This window comes from Dermochelys coriacea, chromosome 2, assembly GCF_009764565.3.
Source record: "Dermochelys coriacea isolate rDerCor1 chromosome 2, rDerCor1.pri.v4, whole genome shotgun sequence".
Classification (NCBI taxonomy): domain Eukaryota; kingdom Metazoa; phylum Chordata; order Testudines; family Dermochelyidae; genus Dermochelys; species Dermochelys coriacea.
In genome coordinates, this window is record NC_050069.1 from 34,948,701 (window position 1) to 34,974,552 (window position 25,852).

Consider the following 25,852-nt stretch of genomic DNA (forward strand, 5'->3'; position numbering starts at 1 on the left):
TTTTTGCAACATTGTTATCTCTCATATTTAGCTTGTGGTCCACTATGACCCCAGATCCCTTTCCATTGTACTCCTTCCTAGGCAGTCATTTCCTATTTTTTATGTGTGCAACTGATTGTTCCTTCCTAAATGGACTATTGTAATATATCTCTCTCAAACACAAACAGAGACACAAAGTACATAAGGGCCAAGGGCAGTAATTTTTAAAGCTTTACCTTCTACATATTTCTGCTGGTGCACAGCAAAGCCTTGCTATTTTTGCCTACGTTAGGTATCCCTTGTGAGTTGAAAAAAGTAGAATACTGTAGAATATTTCAGAGATTCAGAAGATCATTTCATCTATGGGAAGTTTAATGCTTATGAAGGTGTTGTCTTTGCATGCATTAGAGGCTTTTGTTTGCATAACTTTGTGGTCACCAGCAGAGCATAGGATGCTATTTCCCCCTACTTTCTCTTGTTTCCAGACTGTTAACTTTTTTTTTCAGATCACCATGAGCCTTCAGTTACTCTCCCCTCTTCCTTTCAACAGCTCTCAAACACAGCTTGCAAAAACATCAAAGCAAGCACTAAAATACACAAAACAGGCTACAAAAACTAGGCCTGCATGTGTTTATTTTACATTAGGGACTGTTAAGTGTTTAGATGTTTTTAAGGAAACTTATGGTTATTACTTTATTCTCTATTTTCTAGAATATCTGTAAAGATTTATGGCAGAATGTCACATTATAAGTGATATATCCTCCTAGGACCTATCAGCTTCCTAGGTAGAAAGAGCTATGATGCAGCTGCATGACGCTGCCTACAGGCTTAATATGTGTAAATGAACATGCAGTTATGGGTTTCCTAGTTTTAAGTAAACCAAATTGTTTATACTGTTTTCTTCATGCCTCCCTCTTTTTGAAACATGATCTTTATAGGCTTCAGCTCCCTTATTGTTAATTTTCTTTTTCTTTTGAATGCTAAAGAAGTCACTGACTCTCAGAAATGATTCCCAGTGCAACAATATCATAACCACAGAACTTGCAAAAATACCCTTAGGTCCATATTCCTCAGTGCCAAATTTCAAGTAATTAACTTTAAAATACGTCTCATGAGTTTGGTTCATCAAATCCATTGATGACTGTAGGTGTAAAGGACAATCAATATCTTCATGTTAGAAAGAATAATGTATTGATAGATACCAAGGATGCATTGTACTGTAATTGACTTTATCCAACAACAGAAACTTCACATACAGAGGACAAGGAAAGCTTAAAATTCTCTAGGAAACCAGTAGAACTGCAAAGCAGTGATATACTTTTCAAAAGATAAATATCATTGACCAACCAAATGAAACACAGACCAAAAGATAATACTACTTAATCCTTGCAATCCTTGTCTACACTAGGAAAATTAGATCCTATAATTCAGCACTAGCGCAGCTTCACCAACAATAGCTCAGTGCAGACAGGCTTTATCTAATATGTCATGGGCAGGTGGATTAGAGGTCCCAAGATGCAGCCCTATAGAACTTTTTATGTTCCTAGCACTTTACAAACATTAATTCTCACAGAATTACATTCTTCAGACTGAAAAAGAGAGGTTCAGTGCCTTGCCCAAGAGTTCAGAAGGTTTGCCAGAGTCAGGATTATCATTTATATAACACCATAGGTATGCATGACATTTAGGATTGTGGCACTGGGATTAGATCCTCACACAGTCCTGTGCTCAGACAACTTGATCATTACTAATAACTCTCCCTCCCCCCCTAAAAAGCTTACATTAAAATGGAACTAAAATTAAGAATGCATAACAGTAATTTAGGGTAAACTGCATTGCAGGGATGTTTTGATGAACCCCAAAAGAAACATCATAAAAGCAGAGTTCAGATTAAAAGAAATCCAAACACACCTATGTACTGGAAATATGCAATTAAGATACCCAAACTATCTTAACTTTGCACTGTAGTGATACTATGAAATAACCATAAGTACAGAATAGTGTTTGTAGTCCTAGATTAAATGAAATTTTAAAGACATATTTGATTTTTAATTTTTCCCCCTCATGGTAAATTTTACTGTATGGGAAGTTTGAAGAGTCTGCGTTCATCCGTTATAAAGATAATTTGGTACAGAAATATGATCTGATACACTGTGCTAAATTATCTTAAAGGACACATTTTAAAGTTAATTTTAACTCAGAAATGAACTGATTTACTTGTGAATTCTCCGAAAATTAATTCTGTATTCAACAAGTAAATACTGTAATTTTAGGGATAGGGGGATATATTGTATTCTTCATACATAACAAATTTCAGAGTAGCAGCCATGTTAGTCTGTATTCGCAAAAAGAAAAGGAGTACTTGTGGCACCTTAGAGACTAACAAATTTATCTGAGCATAAGCTTTCATGAGCTACAGCTCACTTCATCGGATGCAGTGAGCTGTAGCTCACGAAAGTTTATACATAACAAAGTGATTGCTTCAAGAGCAAACGAGAGACAAGGTGGGTGAGCCAAGGTCTTTTACTGGACCAACTTCTGTTAGTGAAAGAGACAAGTTTTTGAACTTACAGAGAACTCTTATTCAGGTTTGGGAAAGATACTCTGAGTGCCACAGCTAAATATAAGGCAGAACAGATTGCTTAGTAAAAGCAGTTAACACATGTTGCAAGAGACCATAGAAGGTAAAGTGAGCAGTTAATAACACCTCAGTACTAGGACAAAGGAAGGTTAGTGGCTTATTGATTGAGGTAATGAGCCATAAATAAGTACAAAACTCAGTTCTACCTTAACTATAAATGTAACAGGCTATACCATCATTATCATAATGTGGTTTCTCGTAGTACCCACAGTGTGCCAGTAGCTGTCTTCAAACACAGGCAGACAGCCCCTTCCCCAAAGGGCTGTTGAGAAATATCCTCAGCTGATGTAAACCGTCTTAGCTCTTTTGACTTCAGTGGACCTACACTGAATCACACCAACTGAGAGTCTGGCCATTCAATTTTAGGCCCTGACTTACAACCTACTTCACATGGGTGAGCTATGTGTGGACAGAGAAATCTACCTTCACGGAACAGCTAGTTGAATAGGAGCCTAAGACCATGCTTCTCTCTCAAATGTATCAATCTACAGTAGAACTCTGAAACAAAGATATGGATTCAATGTTTTTCTTGATTATATCTGAGTAAGCCTCTGTCTGTACTGCTGTACTTCTGAAAAATATGGATGACTGTATTACAAAACACTGCTATATGATTAGCACCTTGTCGTTTTAAAATATAACTTTGTTTGATTAACAGTTGAGCCCTGTAGTGCCAAACAGATTTCCAGCCCTGAAAACTAAATTATCTTTGCTTCTTTTGATAACTTTGTCCAGAAACTGGAACCTAATTTCTACTACTGTGCACACCTCAGGAAGTTTCTTTTTCAGAACCGAGTTCGTGAGGCATATTCCTGCATACGGAGGTTAATTGAGGATTTTCAACTGGTGTTCAAATTGCACATTTCATTTATCTTCAGGGGATGGAAGCAGTACTTGATCCAAGACTTTGAAATACTGACCAAAACATTACTGAACTGGCCTATATTTTCAAAAGTGACAAATGACTCTCTCGTTTTTGGGGAGGGGGGAGGTAACTTGAAACACTCTAAAAAGGGGTCTGATTTTCAGGTGGCAGGTGCTCAGCACTTTCTGAAAGGCCCCTTTAAGTTATCGCTAAATTGGGCAAATAAAAACTAAGATATCCAAAAATCACTAATCACTTTTGTAAATTTAATCCATAAAATGCTACATTTTTTTTACTAAATAACTGCTGTTGCTGTTTCATTTTTTTAAAAAACCCAAAGTTTAATTTATAATTATTGCACAGGCAGCATGTTCCAAATTAAACTACAGACCTTGTTTTTTGTTTTAAATATGCCTGCTCTTTTCAGGAGTGTCTAGCAGAGAGTCCATAACCTCCCTTCTATGTTAGTTCCTCTTCGCTGAGTGAACAAGTAATTCCCACTAACGTTAATCAATATAACACGCATGTTACACGGTGAGACAGATCCGTCCATTTTAATCAAGTGTATACTAGATTATAAACCAAGGAATCAGTAAAGCGCCAATCCTGTAAAGATGTATGCACATGCTGAGCTTTATACATCATGACCACTAACTAACAGCACTACTCACAGTGAATAAAGTTAAGCACATGTATAAGTCTTTGTACCACAAGGGCCTAATTTCATAGGCATAGTTTGACTACTGTATCGGGGGGAATGGGGGTTCCAGCCAAGCCAAAAGAGTGGCATGTGACGAGGAGAGGGGGGAAGGGGCGGCAAATTCCATTCTTGCCCTGACAGGGGTTCCAATTCAGATTTTTGTTGGGGGTTGGGAGACTAACTTTAACCTTGATTCCAGGGGCTATTTAAGGCAACTGAAAACTATTTTTTTTCCAGATAATAACTTAGAAATTATCTAACAGGAACACTGTATCTGATTCCTATATCAGGAAAGAAAATTAAATAAATATTAGACCCACTCAGCTCTTATACTAACCTGTAAGGTGCCACAAGTACTCCTTTTCTTTTTGCGAATACAGACTAACACGGCTGCTACTCTGAAACCTGTGACATCTTGTGGCAAGTCATTGTGGTTAGGTTTAAAACTGTAATGTATATTCTTACTCAGATAGATACTCTTACTAAAGTCAAAAGGGACCTCCCGCACATTGCAGGCTACAGAACCTCACCCACCCACTCCTGTAATAGACCCCTAACCTCAGGCTGAGTTACTGAAGTCCTCAAATCATGATTTAAAGACTTCAAGTTACAGAGAATTCACCATTTACACTAGTTTAAACATGCAAGTGACCCGTGGCCCATGCTGTAGAGGAAAGTGAACCTCAAGCCCAAGATCTCTGTCAATCTTACCCGGGGGAAAATTCCTTCCTGACCACAATTATGGTAAATTAGACCCTGAGCATGTGGGGAAGACCCACCAGCCAGACACCTGGGAAAGAATTCTCTGTAGTAACTCAGAGCCCTCCCCATCCAGTGTCCCATCTCCAGCCACTGGGGACTTTTTCTACAGGCAGTCACCACCAGTGTAGGCAATCCTGTCATACCATCCCTACATAAACTTATCAAGCTCAGTCTTGAAGTCAGTTAGATTTTTTGTCCTCACTGCTCCCCTTGGGAGGCAGCTCCAGAACTTCACCCCTCTGATGATTAGAAATCTTCATCTAATTTCAAGCCTAAAGTTTTGGATGGCCAGTTTATATCCATTTATTCTGGGGTCCACATTGGTGCTTAACTTAAATAACTCCTCTCCCTCCCTGGTATTTATCCCTCTAATGTATTTATAGGGAACAATCGTATCTCCCCTCATCCTTCTCTTGGTTAGTCTAAACAAGCCAAGCTCTTTGAGTCTCCTTTCATAAGGTAGGTTTCAGAGTAGCAGCCATGTTAGTCTGTATTCGCAAAAAGAAAAGGAGTACTTGTGGCACCTTAGAGACTAACAAATTTATTAGAGCATAAGCTTTCGTGAGCTACAGCTCACTTCATCGGATGCATTCGATGAAGTGAGCTGTAGCTCACGAAAGCTTATGCTCTAATAAATTTGTTAGTCTCTAAGGTGCCACAAGTACTCCTTTTCTTTTTTCATAAGGTAGTTTTCTATTCCTCAGATGATCCTAGTAGCCCTTCTCTGCCCCTGTTCCAGTTTGAATTCATCTTTTTTAAACATGTGAGACCAGAATTGCACACAGTATTCCAGATGAGGTCTCAACAGTGCCCTGTATAATGGTACTAACACTTCCCTATCTCTACTGGAAATACCTTGCCTGATGCATCCCAGGACTGCATTAGCCACACTGCCACATCTCGTTGACAGTTCATATTCATTCTGTGATCAACCAATACACCCAGGTGTTTCTCCTCTTCTCCTCTTCCAAATGATAAATCCCCAGTTTATAGAAAAAATTCTTGTTGTTAAATGCATGACTTTGCACTTTGCACTATAAAATATAATCCCATTTCTATTACCCCAGTTTTCAAGGTCATCCAGATCTTCTTGTATGGTATTCCAGTCCTCCTCCATATAGGCAATAGCTCCCAACTTTGTGTCATCTGCAGATTTTATTACCACACTCCCACTTTTTGCCAAGGTCAGTAATAAAAATGTTAAATAAGATTAGTCCCAAGGCGCAACCCTGAGAAACTCCACTAGTAACCTGCAACTGTCTAGCCTGACAGTTCACGTTTCAGTATGACCTGTTATAGTCTCCTCTTTAATCAGTTCCTTATCCATCTTTCAGTTCTCTTATTAATCCACATCTTCTCCAATTTAACTCATAATTTCTCATGTGAAACTGTATCAAATGCTTTACTGACATCCAGGAAGATTAGATCTACTGCATTTATTTTACCTAAAAAATCAGTTATTCTCAAAGAAAGATATTAGTTACTACCTCTTGAATACAACAATTGAAACAACTGTGGAAAAATCTATAATTACTTTCAGTCATTTAGGGTACTTACTTTTTGCAGATCACCAAGTTTGGAACAGATTATTTAACTTTAGTAAACACTCTGACTGTCTTTTCTTATCTTAATCACCTATTAATCACTCTGTTTATAAACAAAATTCTGACTCCCTGCCTCAAGGGTGCAAGCTGGGAACAGTACATCTTCTGTCTACTCTGCAGAACTCATTACATTGCATACTCAGGCTGCCTGCCTGAGGCTTGCAGTTGGGGGGGGCAATGCCCCCCACTATACCCCCCCACACACTCTACCCATGCCAGATTTTGTGTTTGATTCTTCACTTCCCTTAAGCAGTAAAAGGAAGGCACATAATTAAGGAACTGAGGTGGAGATTACTGTAGGCGTAAACACAGCAGTTCCATGCCTTGCTCTCTACTCTCCAGCCCACAGAAGTCTCTGTGTGAACTCCGTGCAGTTAAGGCTCTGCAAGTTGGGTGAAATCCCCCCTTCTACACAAGGATGAATTTCTCTTGTTTGAGGAGAAGTGTAGGGTGAATTTGTCCGTGGAGAGGAGGCAGGACAGCTGAGGGAATCAAGCAGGAAAACAGCCTATATCTAGTTCATGCTCCTTTTGGAATTGGACAGACAGCTGATTGGGAATTCTGTCTGGGATCCACATAGTTTTGGAAGCACAGACTCCCTTCCAAGACTTCCACCTCCTCAAAAAGGCTGATGGTGAGAAGATGACAGTTCCAATGCTATCCTCATATCCTGACCCCAGGTTGGGAGTGGAGGGTTTCCTTACTCACTATCATATATTTAACTTGCATACACAACACTTTATCCAGATTTCACCTAAAGTACTTCAGACCACTACAAGTCCTTAGGAGATAAATGCTGCAATCCGAAGTGACGCTGAAGTCGAACGGCTTAACCTGAAAGAATGGAGTGCAGGTGTTGAGCTGAAGAGCAAGGTTTTGAAATAGTAAAAACAGAAATAAATGCCAAAGGAAAGGATGCTTGGAAACAACACTAGACACATTTTTTAAAAAGTGTGACGGGCAAGGCCAGATGGCTATAGAAAAGTAGTGGGAGATAGATATATTAGCTCCAGGCTAAACCAATCCCTGGTACCAGGTTAAGCAAAATGGAAGCTGCCTCCAGATCAATTAAGACACCTGGGGCCAATTAAGAACTTTCCAGAAGGCAGGGAGAATGCTATGTTGATTGGGACACCTGAAGCCAATCAAGGGCTGGCTGAAACTAGTTAAAAGCCTCCCAGTCAGTCAGGTGGGTGAGCATGTCAGGAGCTGTGGGAAGAAGTTGTGCGGTTGGAGAGGCTGAGTAGTACACACCATATCAGGCACAAGGAAGGAGGCCCTGAGGTAAGGGTGAAGTGGAGCTTGAGGAAGTGAGGGCTGCTGTGGGGGAAGTAGCCCAGGGAATTGTACATGTCATGTTTCTAAAAGGTCAGCTACCATAGCTGATACTATTAAGGTCCCTGGGCTGGAGTCCGGAGTAGAGGGTGGGCCTGGGCTCCCCCCCCACCTTTGCCCCCTGTGTAATCACTGAGACTGGGAGACGACAGAGACTGTGCCAGGAAGGATAAGCCAGTGAGGGAGGTGAGGAGAAGTTATGATGAAAATGGCTCAGTAGACTGTGACCCTTGTCTCTAGAGAAAGAAGGGTTACATGGAGGGTCACAGTGAGCCTCTGAGGCTAGCGAAATCCTCCAGGAAACACGGGACCCACAGAGGCAAGGACAGAGCTTTGTCACGAAAGTCAAAAGTCAAATTTACCTGTGGTAGTTTATACTGCCTGCAAGCTATAATTATGGAGTCTCCTGTTTGAACATTATTTTTAAAACTTGAGTCTTAGGCCTAGTCACAGTGAAACAAAATCAAATAAAATTAATAAAAACAAGTGAAATGCTTCTGTCACTTGAAAAGTGCCATTAACAACACCAAACTTCTCTGCAAAAGAACACTCTTTAATGTTAGCAACAGATGAGACTATAGCCCCCAGTGAGCAATACGGAAGCCAGCAACTCTGTTCCATCCAGCTAAAGAACACCTGATTGACTTGCCAGCAATGTGGGGATACCTTCCACATACTAATTGAAACATTTGAACTGAATGATGGCTTTAAGCTCACCAATGGTACAGTATCTCCTCAGCTCACTTCTCCGTGGATTGCGCCTTTGCGAATTTGTGGTGTTGTTCTGCTCCTCTTCAGAAGCAGCTGTGTTAGTGACAGGTGTCAATTTACTGGCTTGTGGGGCCTCTTGTGCTTCTGCTGCCAGAGGGTTGTATCCTGGTGCAGTAACATCTACAGACTGGGACTTCTTCTTTAACCTATAGGCAAAAGAAAACGTGCTATTAATACTTGTTTTATAGCTACAATATAGAACTGCTTTTACTTTACAAAGAATAGTGATGCAATAAATCAACAATTTATTTATATTACAGTAGTGCCGAGAGGCCCCAACTGTGATCAGACTTTCTTTGTGGTAAATAAATAGTGAGAGATTGTAAACTCTTTGGGGCAGGAATGATCTAAACGGACCAGTCAGATAAGAGATGGGAGGGAGGAAGTATTATTGCCAGAAATGGGGGAACAGAGGCATAGAGAAAATAAGTAATTTGTTCATGGTTACACAGGAAATCAAAGAAATGTAGGACTGAGAAGGATCTCAATAGGTCATCTAGTCCAGTCCCCTGCACTGAAGCAGAATTAAGTATTCATCTAGACTACCCCAAAGAGGTGTTTGTCTAACCTGTTCTTAAAAACTTCCAATGACAGATTCCACAATTTTCCTAGGTAATTTGTTCCAGTGCTTAACTACCCTTACAGTTGGGAAGTTTTTCCTAATCTCCGGGGTTCCTAGAAATCCATTTGCCACAGAAAAACGTGGAAATTGCATTTTTACAGAGAATCTTTAGTTTTTACATTTTGTGAAAAATTAAAAACATATACAGTAGAACCTCATTTATCCAGCTCTCCATATTAATTGAACTGGGGCTGATAGCCCAAGCACCAGGCAGCGGGGCTCAGGCTGTCAGTCCAGCACGGTGCTGCTCCAGCTTCAGAAGCCTGAGCCCTGCCACCTAGGGATGACAGGATGAACCCCGTCGCCTGGGGCTGAAGCTATTTGCCCATTCTCTGGATTATCCAAATTTTAGATTATCCAATCTGGCCCAGTCCCAATTAGACTGGATAAATGGGGTTCCATTGTCTATTGTGGCTAGGGAAACTAAAGTTCAGCGTTTCATTTTAATCCCAGAAAAACATGGATTTTTATGTTTTTTTAATCAGAGAATTTTGGGGTTTTTGTTTCCCAGACAAAACTAGGATCCCTACTAATCTCTAACCTAAATCGCCCTTGCTGCAGTTTAAATCCATTACTTCTTGTCCTTTGCAGAGTGGTTAAGGAGAACATTTTATCACCCTCCTCTTTATAACAACCTTTTACATACTTGAAGACTGTTATCATGTCCTCCCTCAGTCTTCTCTTCTCCAGACTAAACAAACCGAGTTTTTTCAATCTTTCCTTGTAGGTCATGTTTTCTAGATCTTTTATAATTTTTCTTGCTCTCTTCTGGACTTTCTCCAATTTGTGCACATCTTTCTTGAAGTGTGGTGCCCAGACCTGGACACAATACTCAGAAGATGCCTTATCAGTGCTGAGTACAGTGGAAGAATTCTTCTTGTGTCTTTCGTACAACACTCCTGCTAATGTATCCCAGAATGACATTAGCTATTTTCACAACAGTATTACATTGTTGACTCATATTTAGTTTGTGATCCACAATAACCCCAGATCCTTTTCTGCAGTACTCCTTCCTAAGCAGTCATTTTCCATATTGAATTTGTGCAACTGATTATTCCTTCCTGAGAGTAGTACTATACATTTGTCCTTATTGGATTTCATCCTATATATTTCAAACTATTTCTCCAAGTGAAGATAATTTTGAATTCTAGTGATGTCCTCCGGAATGTTGCAGCCCCTCCCAGTTTTGGATCATCAGTAAACTTCATAAGTGTACTCTCTGTGCCATTATCCAAAGCATTTAAGACGATATTGAATAGAAACAGACCCAGGACAGATCTCTGCAGGACTGCCCTCGATATGCCCTTCCAGCTTGATTGTGAACCACTGATAACTACTCTCTGAGTACACTTTTCCAACCAGTTGTGCATCCACCTTATAGTAGGTTTGCCTATGCTATATTTCTCTAATTTATGAGTAGGTCATGTGAGGCAATATCAAAAGCCTTACAAAAGTCAAGACGTATCACATCTACTACTTCCCCTCATCCACATGGCTTGTTACCCTGTTAAAGAAGGATATTGGGTTGGTTTGATATGATTTTGTCTTGACAAATCCACATTGACTGTTACTTATCACCTTATTTTCTTCTCTGTGCATACAAATTGATTTTTGATTATTTGCTCCATTATCTTTCTGGGTACCGAAGTTAATCTGACTGGTTTATAATTCCCTGGGTTGTTCTTATTCCCCTTTTTATTGATAGGCCCTATATTTGCCCTTTTTCAGTTCTCAGGGATCTCTCCTGTCCACCAGGAGCTGTCAGAGAGAAATCGCTAATGACTCAGAGACCTCTCCACTCAACTCCTTAAGTACTCTAGGACATATTCCATCAGGCCCTGCCTTTTCTATTTTTGCCTCAGATCCTACCTCATTTATACTGATGTCCACTATGGTAGTTGTGCAATTATTGCTAACTTTTTTAATGAAAACTGAAACAAAAAAGGCATTTAAAATTTTGGCCTTGCTGCGTTTTTTGTCATAGTCTTTCCCTCATCATTGAGGAATGGGCTTACCCTTTCCTTGGTCTTCCTTTTGTTTCTCATGTATGGCAGAACCATAAATTGACTCCAGATCTTCTGAGTCCCAATCAAATGCCTTAGTCACAGACCATCCTTCTCAGTCCATAGTGACTGTCATTTCATATTTTCCCTACTTTACATACAGGTATTACATCACAATTATTTTGTCTATAGTAGTTTCAGGTCCCAGACAAAACGAGTAGAGATTTCTTCCCCTAATACATTAAATTTACTAAACTTTTAATTAAGTTTATGATAGTGTACTGATTCTACAGCACACACAGATACTAGTGAATCATGAACAGAAACAGAGAGAAAATGCATTTACAAATGTTGTCTTTCCAGTGTCTCATTTATACATTGAGCTTCATGATATGGCTGCCATCCTTATCATGCCCTTCTGAGATTACATAATCTAAACATGAGTTGCAATAAAATTATTCAACCGCTAGAGCACATAGTGCAGAATATAAACACGCTGGCTGAGGGCTTGACTACGAGGAAAGTAATATTGGTACAAGCCAAAGTGTGAATTTAAATAGATATAGTTATACCAATCTAAGTCACCATGTGTATACTCTTATTCCAGTATAAGAGTACCTTTGTTCAGTTTTAGCTATGCCACTTGGGAAGGGGTTTAAGCTAAATCTAAAAAGCCATTCTTATGCGTGGCTAAGAGAGTCCACACAGGAATTTATACCCGTATAACTATACTGATACAACTGGTAAAACTTTCCTATGTAGACAATCCCAATTGTCAAAAGTCATGTAGAGGATTACAACAACGATTCCTATTAATTTTCAGTAGGAGTTGAGTGTACATCACTCAGGTGGCTTTGAAAATTTCAGTTGCTCCATTCAGATGCGCTACAGATTGTTACAACGGTAATGCAAAAAAGCAATCCCGTCAACCCAATTGTGCAGGAGAGATACTCACAAAAAACAGAATCATATTGTGGATGGTATTATACAGTCAGCATATAATATTTCATGAACCTACCATATCCCTATAAACTTAAAATAGGAGCTTCTATGATACTGCAGGCTGAGAAATGTTCATTTTTTAATGATAGGGTTCAGAGTAGCAGCCGTGTTAGTCTGTATCCGCAAAAAGAAAAGGAGTACTTGTGGTACCATAGAAACCAACAAATTTATTTGAGCATAAGCTTTCATGAGCTACAGCTCACTTCATCGGATGCATTTGGTGGAAAAAACAGAGGAGAGATTTATATACACACAATTAAATTATTCAGCATCCCTCTTAACTCTATAGAACCTACTTGCAGGAATGTTTACTCTATTCACTGGTTGTAATGGTTGAAGGTGCTCCTAATGTCAATGCAAGGATATGGTTTAAGCAGGGAGATGAGTTGAGTAATTAGAATTATAATAATAATCATGATTGTTATTAGTTATCAGTAAGTTTTACAGGACAGGACCATCTGTAAGGCACATCACACTCATTTTGGTAGTGTAAGCCTAATAAATATATAATAATAAGGCCTTACTTCATTCACAATATTGCAAAGAAATTGAGAATCCTGCAATATTAGGCTTTCACTGCAATTTTGATTTTAATTAGCTTACTCTGCAGAGTCCATAATTTCGCATACATTTTGAGGTTTGCAATATGCACACACAGCTTGCCCCATACAAATTTTTTTGCAAGTGTCTATTAAATAATCTTGGAGGGTTTGGGGATTCACCTGCAGTTCTACAGTGGTTTTCAGAGTTAGCGGATACAGCAAAGCAATCACTATCAATCTTGCCTAATTCTGTAGATGCCAAGTGTGCAGTATCTCAGTATGGATAAGTCTTCACAAAGCAAAGACAGAGCACGAAGGAGACCACTGTAGCGGGGTGTACTGCACTAACATTCAATGCCTGTAAAATGTAAAAGGCTAAAGTGACTCCACTTGATTTCTTCAGCAGATGTGTTATGATGTGTTCTAGTCTTCTGAATTTTATATTGTACTGGGCACTTAAAAAAAAAAAGGAAGGTAATATAGTTGCAGCAATATGTCTGGTTATCAAAAATATTAGCAGGCAGAACACAATACTTGAGGGTTTATATCGTTTCAGCAAAAACTTTTCTTGAACAAATAGGTCTACTCTGGCTTTTCCAAATTACTGCTATTCATTATTATTTTCCACGTATTGTCTGCAACTCAGCCACAATTATTTGAAGATCATCCTGTGATTCAAGTAGGGCCTTAATAATGAACGAGGGGGCCTGATCCAAGGGCCCAGATAAGTAGCTGGGTGTGAGTTTCTGCACAGGGCTGAGGGAGCATAACTGACTGCCCTCCACTTTCTGTCCTGGCCCAGCCACAGCAATTGTTAAATAGGCTTCTTCAACCCGAGGGCCACCTCATTGGGACAGGAAAGGAAGACTGATTACCTCTCCTCTACTCACTCCCTGCATGCTGTTGTTCAGGAAGCCCTGTGGAGACATGGAGAGCAATTCATGGGTATTGCTGTGGTCAGGTGGTGCTGCAGGTGCAGGGATGGTCTTTGTCCATTCCCCAGTCAGCGCAGATATTTACTCCTCTGATGGCAGTATGCAAATCATGAAGAAAATCTCCAGAACAACTTGATCCTGACTAATCCAATGCTTGTGGGACACAGCCATGAAGAACACTATGTGCAACACCCCACCACCTCCTTGTGTGCGGGCACACGCACACACACACACACACACACACAAATGCAAACCAATCTGGCAGGGACATGCACTGTGATCAGCCCTTGGATGAGAGGCCACCAAGGAAAACCCAGATGGAAACTGTGGTGGCAACTGAATAGGCAGCACTCTGCTGATGGCAGCCCTGGTACAGCAAGGTACTTAACCACCTGCCTAACTTTAAATATGTGCATGAGACTAATCACACGCTTAAAGTTAAGCACAGAAGTCAGTACCCTGGTGAACCAGGGCTCAGTCAGTACTGAACCAATGCCCCAGCATAGTTTTAGTTTGCTGCCATGCTACTGGAGATGCCATATTTCAGAAGAGACAAAAGAAATCTCCCAATATCTTTTCCACCATTAATTATTAAAGGATCTCTGGCACATTTTTGGAAAAAAAACTTATATTAGGAATTTGCCACATTCCAATTTTGAGCAATTACATTCTGCCAGTTTGAATCATACTCCCACTGTGGTTTCAACAGGATACAAACCTATCTGTGAGACAGTTCAATTAAGAGAGCTGTAATTTACCACGTAAAACTAGTTAATGGCATGGATTGCTGCACAGTGCAGCACATGCTGATCGTTGTTATGAATGTGCTATGCTTGTTCTTCTAGAAGTAAATTACTAGCACGGCTTTGCTTGCCTATATTTTATACTGATGTGATGACATTTGCCATCTCTTCTGAGAAGGAAAAATGCCAGGTGACTTCTTCACAATACTGTTCTGTCATTGCAGCCAAAAAATAGCTACGTTTCCACCAAAACACATCCCCAAAGCTGACCAATAAATATTAGCGTTTAATCTTACAAGATTCTAAGCACCTCCCTATCTATGTCAGAAAAGTCATGACCACGATAAACATACAGGCTTAATCACAGGGTAGGCTCCAGAGTCAACTGCACAGATAAGGCAGTTTTGAACGCCATACTTAATTTTAATTAAAAGAAAACACATTTGATTACCTTTGAATTCTATCACCTCAGGCACATAACCTTGAAGATAAACATCCTCATACGTGTCACTCTGTTTTCATATGAGAAAAGTTGTGAGTACCACTGTTCCAAAGAAACGGTGACATCCACTAAGGCCTGTTCTTCATTTAATATGTAGATTGAACTAAGTACGTTGCTCAGAGGTGTGTAATTTTTCACACCCCTGAGCAACCTAGCTATGACAACCTAACCCCTGCTGTAGACATGGGCAGATCGATGGAAGAATGCTTCCATTGACCTACCCACTGCTCAAGGAGTTTTTATAGCAATGGAAACCCCATTTTGTTGCTGTTTATACCGTGGAGTTACAGCGTCATAGCTAAGGAGATATAGCTATGCCACTGCAGCCTCCGAACTGTAGACAAGCTCCAAAATGGGCAATAAGTCTGTTAAAATACCACTTCATTCATTCCCACATGCAGAATCCAATTAGAGGCCTGTCAAACACAACCCTTCGACTGTACAAAAACAAATACTTGCTTTGACCATACTGACACAGGACTTCATTTTCAATTCTGTAGCAAGAAACAAGCATTTTATAATCAAGTCTCACTCCAAAAAATTTGCCATATTGACAGACAATACTGCACAATAGCATATTCACTGTTCACCACTTCTTGCAGACATGAGACCAGAATGAGTCCCATTTCAGGAAAGCATAAAAGTCCAGTCTGAGGTTTGCAACATAGGCAGCTCTTGCAAAGTTCAGTGTTCATTATTCAGAACAGTCAAATCAGCAGAAAATATGAAAAACGCTGTGCTTGACAATAGGCTAGGGATGAGGGGCTAGATCCATAAATATATTTAGGCACCTGCCTCTTTTAAGTGCCTAAGTCTGCCATTTAGGCACCACTGACTTTCTCAAAACCAATGCTCAGCTGGCACCTAACTCCATGTGGTTCTCAGCCTTTTTAGGCTCAGGACTCATTTGTAAGTCTTGATGGGCTGTCATGACCCAACAAACAGGTTTAGTGAAAAAACCTTCTGGTTACTAAATATTTCTTGCCCACAAAATATAATATACATTAACATAATACACATTAAATAAGTATATTGTGTGTATCATAGGTCCTGCAGCTCCTGTCCCCCGGGCTTGGCTCCCTGCTCTGTGCATTGCACCTTCTGAGGTTGCAGCCCCACTCAAGTTTGGCATGGCTGGGCTGGCCAGGCCAAATTTGTATGAATGATGTTGTGACCTGGTGCATGGGTTCACAATGCCACTCAAATTTGGCCCAGTTTAGTCTCCATCACCACGACTGAGCGGTGGCTGGGCCAAAACTGAGTGGTACTATGACCCTATGCAACGGGTCCCAATGCCTGAAGGGAGCCCAGCCCAGCCACATGGGACCAAAGCCACAGCTGCAAGTTCATTGGAGGGCAGGATCTGCAACCCCTTCTCTACAGTGCTTCCCCCCAGGCCTCTCACCACCCAAGGGCAGGACCTGACCTCATTTCTCTCCACCACACTGGGCCTCCCAGAAGACCCTTTGACACATTCTGGCCACCCAATTTTAAGTCATGACTCATGGGTTGAAAAGCTCTGCGCTAGATATCAAACTTCCTGCCGGTAGGCATGTGCAAAGCCACCCAAGTGGTAATGCTGCCCCCACAGTTAACAAGCTACTCCAGTGATTCCCAAACTTTTTGGTTGTGTGACCCCTTTTTGACACTTTATTAATTCCCATGACCCCAGACAGCCTGGGGGATGCCATTTTGCAGAGCAGAGCAAAACGGTTTTCTCCACACAGCACAACCCTGCACGCACCATACATGTGAGATCATGTTGCATGAACACTAAAATGGCATCCTCCGCATACTGGAGCTCATGACCCTATCTATGGATGGTGCAGCCCCACTTGGGGTCACAACCCATTGTCTGGGAACTGCTGAGCTACATGGAGCTCTCATTGAAGCCAAAGCCCTGATCACCCCAAAGCAGGATTCTCAAACTAGGCATTCCCCATTTATCCTGACTACAGGGCTGAGGATTCCAATAAGGGCAGGCAGGGTAACTGGTGGTTAAGCATTGCAAAGCCTGAGTTCCTTTGTGGATCTAGCTGGAGGTGACTACAGATGTCAGCTTCTGTGTTATTATTCATTCTTCATTCTGAAGCAAATACTCACCAGCAACCACACACCACACAACAGAACCACTAACCCAGGAACCTATCCTTGCAACAAAGCCCGTTGCCAACTCTGTCCACATATCTATTCAGGGGATACCATCATAGGGCCTAATCACATCAGCCACACTATCAGAGGCTCGTTCACCTGCGCATCTACCAATGTGATATATGCCATCATGTGCCAGCAATGCCCCTCTGCCATGTACATTGGCCAAACTGGACAGTCTCTACGTAAAAGAATGAATGGACACAAATCAGACATCAAGAATTATAACATTCAAAAACCAGTTGGAGAACACTTCAATCTCTCTGGTCACTCGATCACAGACCTAAGAGTGGCTATACTTCAACAAAAAAGCTTCAAAAACAGACTCCAATGAGAGACTGCTGAATTGGAATTAATTTGCAAACTGGATACAATTAACTTAGGCTTGAATAGAGACTGGGAATGGATGAGTCATTACACAAAGTAAAACTATTTCCCCATGGTATTTCTCCCCCCACCCCACCCCCCACTGTTCCTCTGATATTCTTGTTAACTGCTGGAATTAGCCTACCTGCTTGTCACCATGAAAGGTTTTCCTCCTTTCCCCCCCCTGCTGTTGGTGATGGCTTATCTTAAGTGATCACTCTCCTTACAGTGTGTATGATAAACCCATTGTTTCATGTTCTCTGTGTGTGTGTATATAAATCTCTCCTCTGTTTTTTCTACCAAATGCATCCGATGAAGTGAGCTGTAGCTCACGAAAGCTTATGCTCTAATAAATTTGTTAGTCTCTAAGGTGCCACAAGTACTCCTTTTCTTTTTACTGTTTGATGTGGTGCATGCGCATTAAACAAAGACACATTTCACACATCTGCTGGTGTAATTCAATTGTGTCACTGCTAATGTCTCATTAAAGCAAGCCATTTGTTTCTGTTTATACCACAACATATTTTACTTAGAGCGGATGTCACATGCTTCATTAATTCCAGCCATCAAAGACTTTCTATGCAGTAAATCCTCTGTTGTACTTACTTACTGGTACAGGGGCAGTTATACCAAGTCTGTCCCATAGTATCCTGCCAGATTACAGTGTGTGATACTGTGTAGAATGTAATGTGTATTTGTTAGTCTATTTTAGAATATGTATATAATCTGATTTATAATTATGTAATTTGTAGTTGTGATGCACCCTAGCCTACCACCATACACCTCAGCCTGATAACCTCAGGTACAGTTTTATGAACTGCCAATAAAGAAACCTCAGTGATAAGTGTGGATTCAAACTGGGCTTTTGGATACCAGAGAATTCAATAAAGTGGTCTCCCAAAACTCAATAAAGGGGTCTTGATAAGCCTAGAGGAAAAGGTCTCGGAGAGAATCCTTGCATACAATATATCATTGTGACACTGCAGCCAATATTCTTCATAGTGATATTATTATGATATGGTTATAGTATAATTATGATGTATTTTATGCAAGATGGGTATGTGAGATATCATTGGAAAAGTTATGACTTGCTGAATATGATTATCCTATTTGTATGTGTAATGCTGACAGACCCCAGTTATCAGCTGGCAAAATCGAACTGGGGACTCCTAGAGCTTAGCGCATGAACCTCTACCGCATGAGCTAAAAGCCAACTGGCTGTTAGCTAAGGCTGTAGAGCAGACTCATTTTATCTCTCTCTCTAAGTGGTCTCCGTGCCACTAGATGGGACAGAACACTACACCCAGGAGGTGTCAGAGTAGCAGCCGTGTTAGTCTGTATTCGCAAAAAGAAAAGGAGTACTTGTGGCACCTTAGAGACTAACAGATTTATTAGAGCATAAGCTTTCGTGAGCTACAGCTCACTTCATCGGATGCATTTGCTGGAAAAAACAGAGGGGAGATTTATATACACACACAGAGAACATGAAACAATGGGTTTATCATACACACTGTAAGGAGAGTGATCACTTAAGATAAGCCATCACCAGCAGCAGGGGGGGGAAAGGAGGAAAACCTTTCATGGTGACAAGCAAGGTAGGCTAATTCCAGCAGTTAACAAGAATATCAGAGGAACAGTGGGGGGTGGGGTGGGAGGGAGAAATACCATGGGGAAATAGTTTTACTTTGTGTAATGACTCATCCATTCCCAGTCTCTATTCAAGCCTAAGTTAATTGTATCCAGTTTGCAAATTAATTCCAATTCAGCAGTCTCTCGTTGGAGTCTGTTTTTGAAGCTTTTTTGTTGAAGTATAGCCACTCTTAGGTCTGTGATCGAGTGACCAGAGAGATTGAAGTGTTCTCCAACTGGTTTTTGAATGTTATAATTCTTGACGTCTGATTTGTGTCCATTCATTCTTTTACGTAGAGACTGTCCAGTTTGGCCAATGTACATGGCAGAGGGCATTGCTGGCACATGATGGCATATATCACATTGGTAGATGCGCAGGTGAACGAGCCTCTGATAGTGTGGCTGATGTGATTAGGCCCTATGATGGTATCCCCTGAATAGATATGTGGACAGAGTTGGCAACGGGCTTTGTTGCAAGGATAGGTTTCTGGGTTAGTGTTCTGTTGTGTGGTGTGTGGTTGCTGGTGAGTATTTGCTTCAGATTGGGGGGCTGTCTGTAAGCAAGGATTGGTCTGTCTCCCAAGATCTGTGAGAGTGATGGGTCGTCCTTCAGGATAGGTTGTAGATCCTTGATGATGCGTTGGAGAGGTTTTAGTTGGGGGCTGAAGGTGATGGTTAGTGGCGTTCTGTTGTTTTCTTTGTTGGGCCTGTCCTGTAGTAGGTGACTTCTGGGTACTCTTCTGGCTCCGTCAAACCCAGGAGGTGTGTGGGTTACATATGCACATATCATTTTTGTATCAGAAATTATGAATATTGACTATGTATCTGTATTTCACCTGGGTAAGGCCCACTAGACAAGATGCTTTCAGTTTAAATTGTTGGTTGGGAAGGGCCTATTCAGGGTAATTAGCCATTAAGGAGAACAGTAGGCCTTAGGAGATGCTTTTCTCCCACTTGGTGAGCCTTCCTGAAAAAGCGACAGGCAGCCTGTGAGTGATGGCTGCTATGACTCTACAAGGATATGTGACCAGTCCATATGATTCTGGACTCCATCTTGGGATGTCAGTAGTTTTCTACAGACGGGTCTGGGAAACAAGTTTTGGAAAAAAAGGGTTCCCACCCTATGCAAAAGCTATATAAGGCAGGAAGTGACATCATCTGTGATTCTTCACTCCCCACACAAGAAGACTCCTGGAAACATCTGAGGAACAAAGACTGAACTGGGGAAGAGCTGGACCCAGGCTAAAGGGATTTCTAGCCCGTGTATGAAATACCTGGGGATTCCAAGCTGTAAAGCAAGTGCAGCTTGCCCCTTAAGAATCTGCAGCCTGCTTGTATCATTATTCTGGGTGAGACTCTGCTAATTCATATCCAATCTATCTAGTATATTAAGCTTACTTTGTGTTTTTTATTTTCTATCACTTCGAATCACTTAAAATCTATCTTTTGTAGTTAATAAACTTGTTTTTGTTTTAATCTAAACCAATGAGATTTGACTGGAGTGCTGGGGGAAAATCTCTGCTTGGCTACCACAACTGTGCATTGTTCCCTTCACATTGAGGGAGAGGCAGACCAGGTATTAAACCCATATACTGGCCAGATTTCACTAGTTCCAGATGGCACCCTGGGGGGAACCCATCACATTCATTATTCTGAGCATGCAACTACAGACTTTTGTGTTTTAACTTTAAAAACAATCACTTCTACGAATTATTTCAGTTATCACTTCTGCTTGACCAGCTGGCTCCCCATGTTCCAAAACAGCAACTTTGAGTGACAGGTCACTGTGAAGATTTCCCTCAATCCTTTCTCTATTAATTTCCAATCCATTTATTTTCAGGAATTCCATTCACTATGCTTTCCTTTAGCCGACAGAGTTACCAAGAGTGCAGTGCTACTCCCTCTACCCCAACCCAGGTCCAGCAAATGTGCAATCCATAATAAACTGTTAAATATGTGAAATCGAGGGTGGATAGTAGACTAATTTTATGGAATTACAAGAAGGCAGGGATACGACGAGCACCTTAGAAATAAGAGAGTTAGATATGTTTCTTGCCTATGCCCCCTAGATTCTTGAAAATTACTTTTTTATTGTAGGCAAGAGAGAATGCTAAATACCATCATTCATATGAAAATTTCATAAAATAGAGGAAGTCTTATTAACCTTTAACAATGGTTCCAATTAGCTATGCAATTATAGTTAAAAACACAAGGAACAGAACAGAATGCATAGGTGGTGAAAGGAAATGCTTAGCTCATTAACTACAAGCAGGGAAACATCTGCTTACTTCAATCTCCCACATTTTATAGGGTATAAGGAACAATAAAACAGGGCTGGAGGCTGAAGTCTTAATCAGATGCTTAGAAAGAAGTAAAGGGACTCTATATAAGTAGCTCCCAGCTAATCAGACAGGAAGAAGCCTCTAAGGAGACAGGGCTTCAGACTCATTTTTTAGAATTCTGAGTGCTAGGTTATTATACATAATAGAAGCCAGCTTGAATTTTCTCCTTCTTTTGTTATTAGTTGCACACCCCAACAGCAAAGGCTGGTGGGTAAAACTCATTGTCTAAAAGACTTATTTTTTTCTGAATCAGCGGCTGACAAAGGAGTGTCAATAAATAGAGCAATATGTTAATAACAACAAATTAAGAAGCACTGTAATGACCAGGGTGTGTCCAGCCAGGCCTAGGGGTCAGGGCTAGTGGTCAGTGCCAACGGTCAGAACTGAAGTCTGCATCAGGTGCCACGCCAGGGATCAGAGCTGGATACATCAGGTACCAAGATGAAGGTCAGAGCCAGAAATAACATCGGGGTAAAGCATAGGAGCAGGGACCTGAAGTAGGGCAAGACAACAGGAACTGGGAGTAGGGGGGAGTCTGGGATGGGAAGACAGGAACCTGGAGTAGGCAAGAATGCAGGGCTCTGGAGTCAGGTAAGTCGGAGAGGTCCATAGTAGCAGCCAGCCAGAGATTCCTCTAGTTGCTAAGACAACTTCCTGTTGTTGCTTCCAGGAGTATATAGAGCTCCTCAGCCAATCAGGGAACTGGATATTTCCCCCAACTGGGAGCTTCAAGGGCAGGGTCCTCTGCAAGCTAGCCCTTTGCTGAACCCTTCCTTGGTTACTCAGATGAGCTGCTGGGTGGCAATTGTGGTCTGAGTGCTGCCGTGGGCCTGGGTGTGAGACCCGTAATCCCTCACAAGCATCTAGTGCACTGTGCAGGCAATAGACAATGGAGACCAATGGTGAAATCCTGGCCCCTTGAAGTCACTGCCAAAATTCCCATTGACCTCAATGAGCACAGGATTTCACCCAATTCTTTAATAGGCCTATGACTGGCGATCCTATAAGGACAAATGCAAAATATTCCACTTAGGATGGAATAATCAGTTACACACATACAAAATGGCAAATGATTGCCTAGGAAGAAGTACTGCAGACAGGCATATGGGGGTCATAGTGGATCATAAGTGAACAATGTAACACTGTTGCAAAAAAAGCAAACATCATTCTGGAATGTATTAGCAGAATTGTTGTAAGCAAGACACAAGAAGTAATCCTTCTGCTCTACTCCACGTTGATTAGGCCTCAACTGGAGTGTTTTGCGTTCAGTTCTGGGTGCCACATTTCATGAAAGATGTTGACAAATTGGAGAAAGTCCAGAGCAGAGCAACAAAAATGATTAAAGGTCTAGAAAACATGACCTAGGAGGGAAGACTGAAAAAATTGGAGAAGAGAAGACTGAAAGGGGACATTATAACAGTTTTAGAGTATGTAAAAGGTTGTTACAAGGAGGAGGGAGAAAAATTATTCTCTTTAACCTCTGAGAATAGGACAAGAAGCAATGGGCTTAAATTGCAGCAAGGGCGGTTTAAGTTGGACATGAGGAAAAATGTCCTAACTGTCTTGGTGGTTAAGCACTAGAATAAATTGCAAAGGGAGGTTGTGGAATCTCCATCATTGGAGATTTTTAAGAGCAGGCTAGACAAACACCTGTCAGGGATGGTCTAGATAATATTTAATCTTGCCAATGGTGTAGGGGACTGGACTAGATGACCTCTCGAGGTCCCTTCTAGTCCTACAGTTCTATATTTGTTCCACACCTAAGTCTGATGCAGACTAGAAGTGACAACATTCTAGGTGTGCTACAAAATGTAGCCATTTTCCAGTTCTTTCTCTGATGTCAGTGAGTTGACTGAAGTAAGAACAAGAAGAAGTGGGTTCAGAAGGGAAGATTTTATTTTCAGGAGGTTGGTAGAGTTTCTTTGCAGATATTGGTTTATTTGATCTAATTTTAATACATGCCTTAACAAAGGAATTGTAAGGCCCCCAACAGTATTAGCACCTCTTTACAGGCGACAGGTTTCAGAGTAGCAGCCCTGTTAGTCTGTATTCGCAAAAAGAAAAGGAGTACCCATGGCACCTTAGAGACTAACAAATTTATTAGAGCATAAGCTTTCGTGAGCTACAGCTCACTTCATCGGATGCATTTGGTGGAAAAAGCAGAGGAGAGATTTATATACACACACACACACACACACACAGAGAACATGAAACAATGGGTTTATCATACACACTGTAAGGAGAGTGATCACTTAAGATAAGCCATCACCAGCAGCAGGGGGGGGAAAAGGAGGAAAACCTTTCATGGTGACAAGCAAGGTAGGCTAATTCCAGCAGTTAACAAGAATATCAGAGGAACAGTGGGGGGTGGGGTGGGAGGGAGAAATACCATGGGGAAATCATGCATCCGATGAAGTGAGCTGTAGCTCACGAAAGCTTATGCTCTAATAAATTTGTTAGTCTCTAAGGTGCCACAAGTACTCCTTTTCTTTTTGAGAATACAGACTAACACGGCTGCTACTCTGAAACATGGGGAAATAGTTTTACTTTGTGTAATGACTCATCCATAAGTTCTTAGGCTTGAATAGAGACTGGGAATGGATGAGTCATTACACAAAGTAAAACTATTTCCCCATGGTATTTCTCCCTCCCACCCCACCCCCCACTGTTCCTCTGATATTCTTGTTAACTGCTGGAATTAGCCTACCTTGCTTGTCACCATGAAAGGTTTTCCTCCTTTCCCCCCCCCTGCTGCTGGTGATGGCTTATCTTAAGTGATCACTCTCCTTTACAGTGTGTATGATAAACCCATTGTTTCATGTTCTCTGTGTGTGTGTGTGTGTATATAAATCTCTCCTCTGCTTTTTCCACCAAATGCATCCGATGAAGTGAGCTGTAGCTCATGAAAGCTTATGCTCTAATAAATTTGTTAGTCTCTAAGGTGCCACGGGTACTCCTTTTCTCTTTACAGGTGAGAAATTGTAGATTAGCATAAGGCCAAATAAGCAAGGATTGACATTTTGGGAGGGTCAGTGTTAAATACCCTGGACTGAGACACACTTGCTGTATGTTGTGATGTCCCAGTGGTTTAAAAAGGCTACCTGTATGGGAGCCTACAGAAAGTCTGGATGTATTTCTGATTATGCAAACTTCCACTGTAGCAATTGAAATCTGTCTCATTCCTTACAAAGACATGTATTTACTTGAGAACACTGGATTAAATCCACCCCTGTAGAAATGGACAGCAGAAAGCATATATACCCATAAACCATCAAAACAGAGGATTTAAGTGGTGCAAAAGTATTCTGCTAGTCCTCTACACAGAAGTGAATTTCACCCATTATGAGAAGATATACAGTTACTGAGCAGGCTAATTTTCAAAGTTAGAAGCAGGTGCTGTGCAAACTATTGCTTTTTCTCAAAATAAATAGAGGCGTATGACTTTAGGGACCAATTAATCACAAAATTTCATTTTGTAATAGCAAGTTATATTTCTATAAAACACATCACGAAAAAGAAAACTAATGTCACCCTCAAAACAAATCCTGGGAGCAGCTGTAACAAATGTCTGGCAGTTCAGTCAGTGAAAAAAACAACAGATTTAAACCATTCACAATAAAAAAGAAAAAAACTTGGGAACTTTTACAATGTGATCATTCTGTGAAATTGCCAATGCAGGTCCTTCACCTTCTGCAAATAAGATTGTAAAGGAAAGCCTAATGGACTATTATCTACTATATATAATATAATACTGTTTCTCTATGCGCCAAGTGATTATTCCAGAGATTTTTATTGTGCACACAGCATGAGAACAAAAATAAGTCCCTTGAAAAGCTGTGTTTGCTTTTCCAGCCATGTGTTCAGTACCTATGGTATTTGTGACTCCCCAAAGGTTTTGGTTAAGAATTTAATTCCTTTGTAACGAGAACAGTGATTTAGAATATGAAACTAATGTTCCTACAATTCACACCTAGAATGGTCTCCTTTTTTTCTGTTCTGGAAAATAATCCAAGAACAGAAGTCCTAAGTCTACCACACCACATTGCAAAGCACAGGCCCCTCAGCTAATGGACTGGGTCCTAGCTACACTGACATCTGTACAATGCCTGAGGACTGTTCTTGCTAAACTGTCTCCACCTGTAGCTTTACTTCCCTTACTTGCACGATATAGAGATATATGATAGGAAGAAATGGTACAGTGTTCACCTGTGGCTAAATTGAGGCATTAAGATTTGTGTCTTCTGGGTTCTCTTTCCATTTTGCCAATGAAAGTTGCCAGAGTTATAAATATTGTGTGAAAGCATACATAGATTGACTTGTTTCAGAGTAGCAGCCATGATAGTCTGTATCCACAAAAA

At 40.9% G+C, this 25,852-nt stretch overlaps 1 protein-coding gene across 4 annotated transcripts in view; it reads right to left on the reverse strand.

Moving 5' to 3' along the window:
- OXR1 (oxidation resistance 1) overlaps positions 1–25,852 on the reverse strand; it is a 454,063-nt gene that overhangs the window by 245,557 nt on the left and 182,654 nt on the right. For all 4 annotated transcript variants that reach the window (XM_038388483.2, XM_038388479.2, XM_038388481.2 and 1 more), the window contains one exon: positions 8,604–8,803. In XM_038388483.2, coding sequence (XP_038244411.1) covers positions 8,604–8,803 — 200 coding nt within the window. The remainder of the gene's footprint in view (positions 1–8,603; positions 8,804–25,852) is intronic.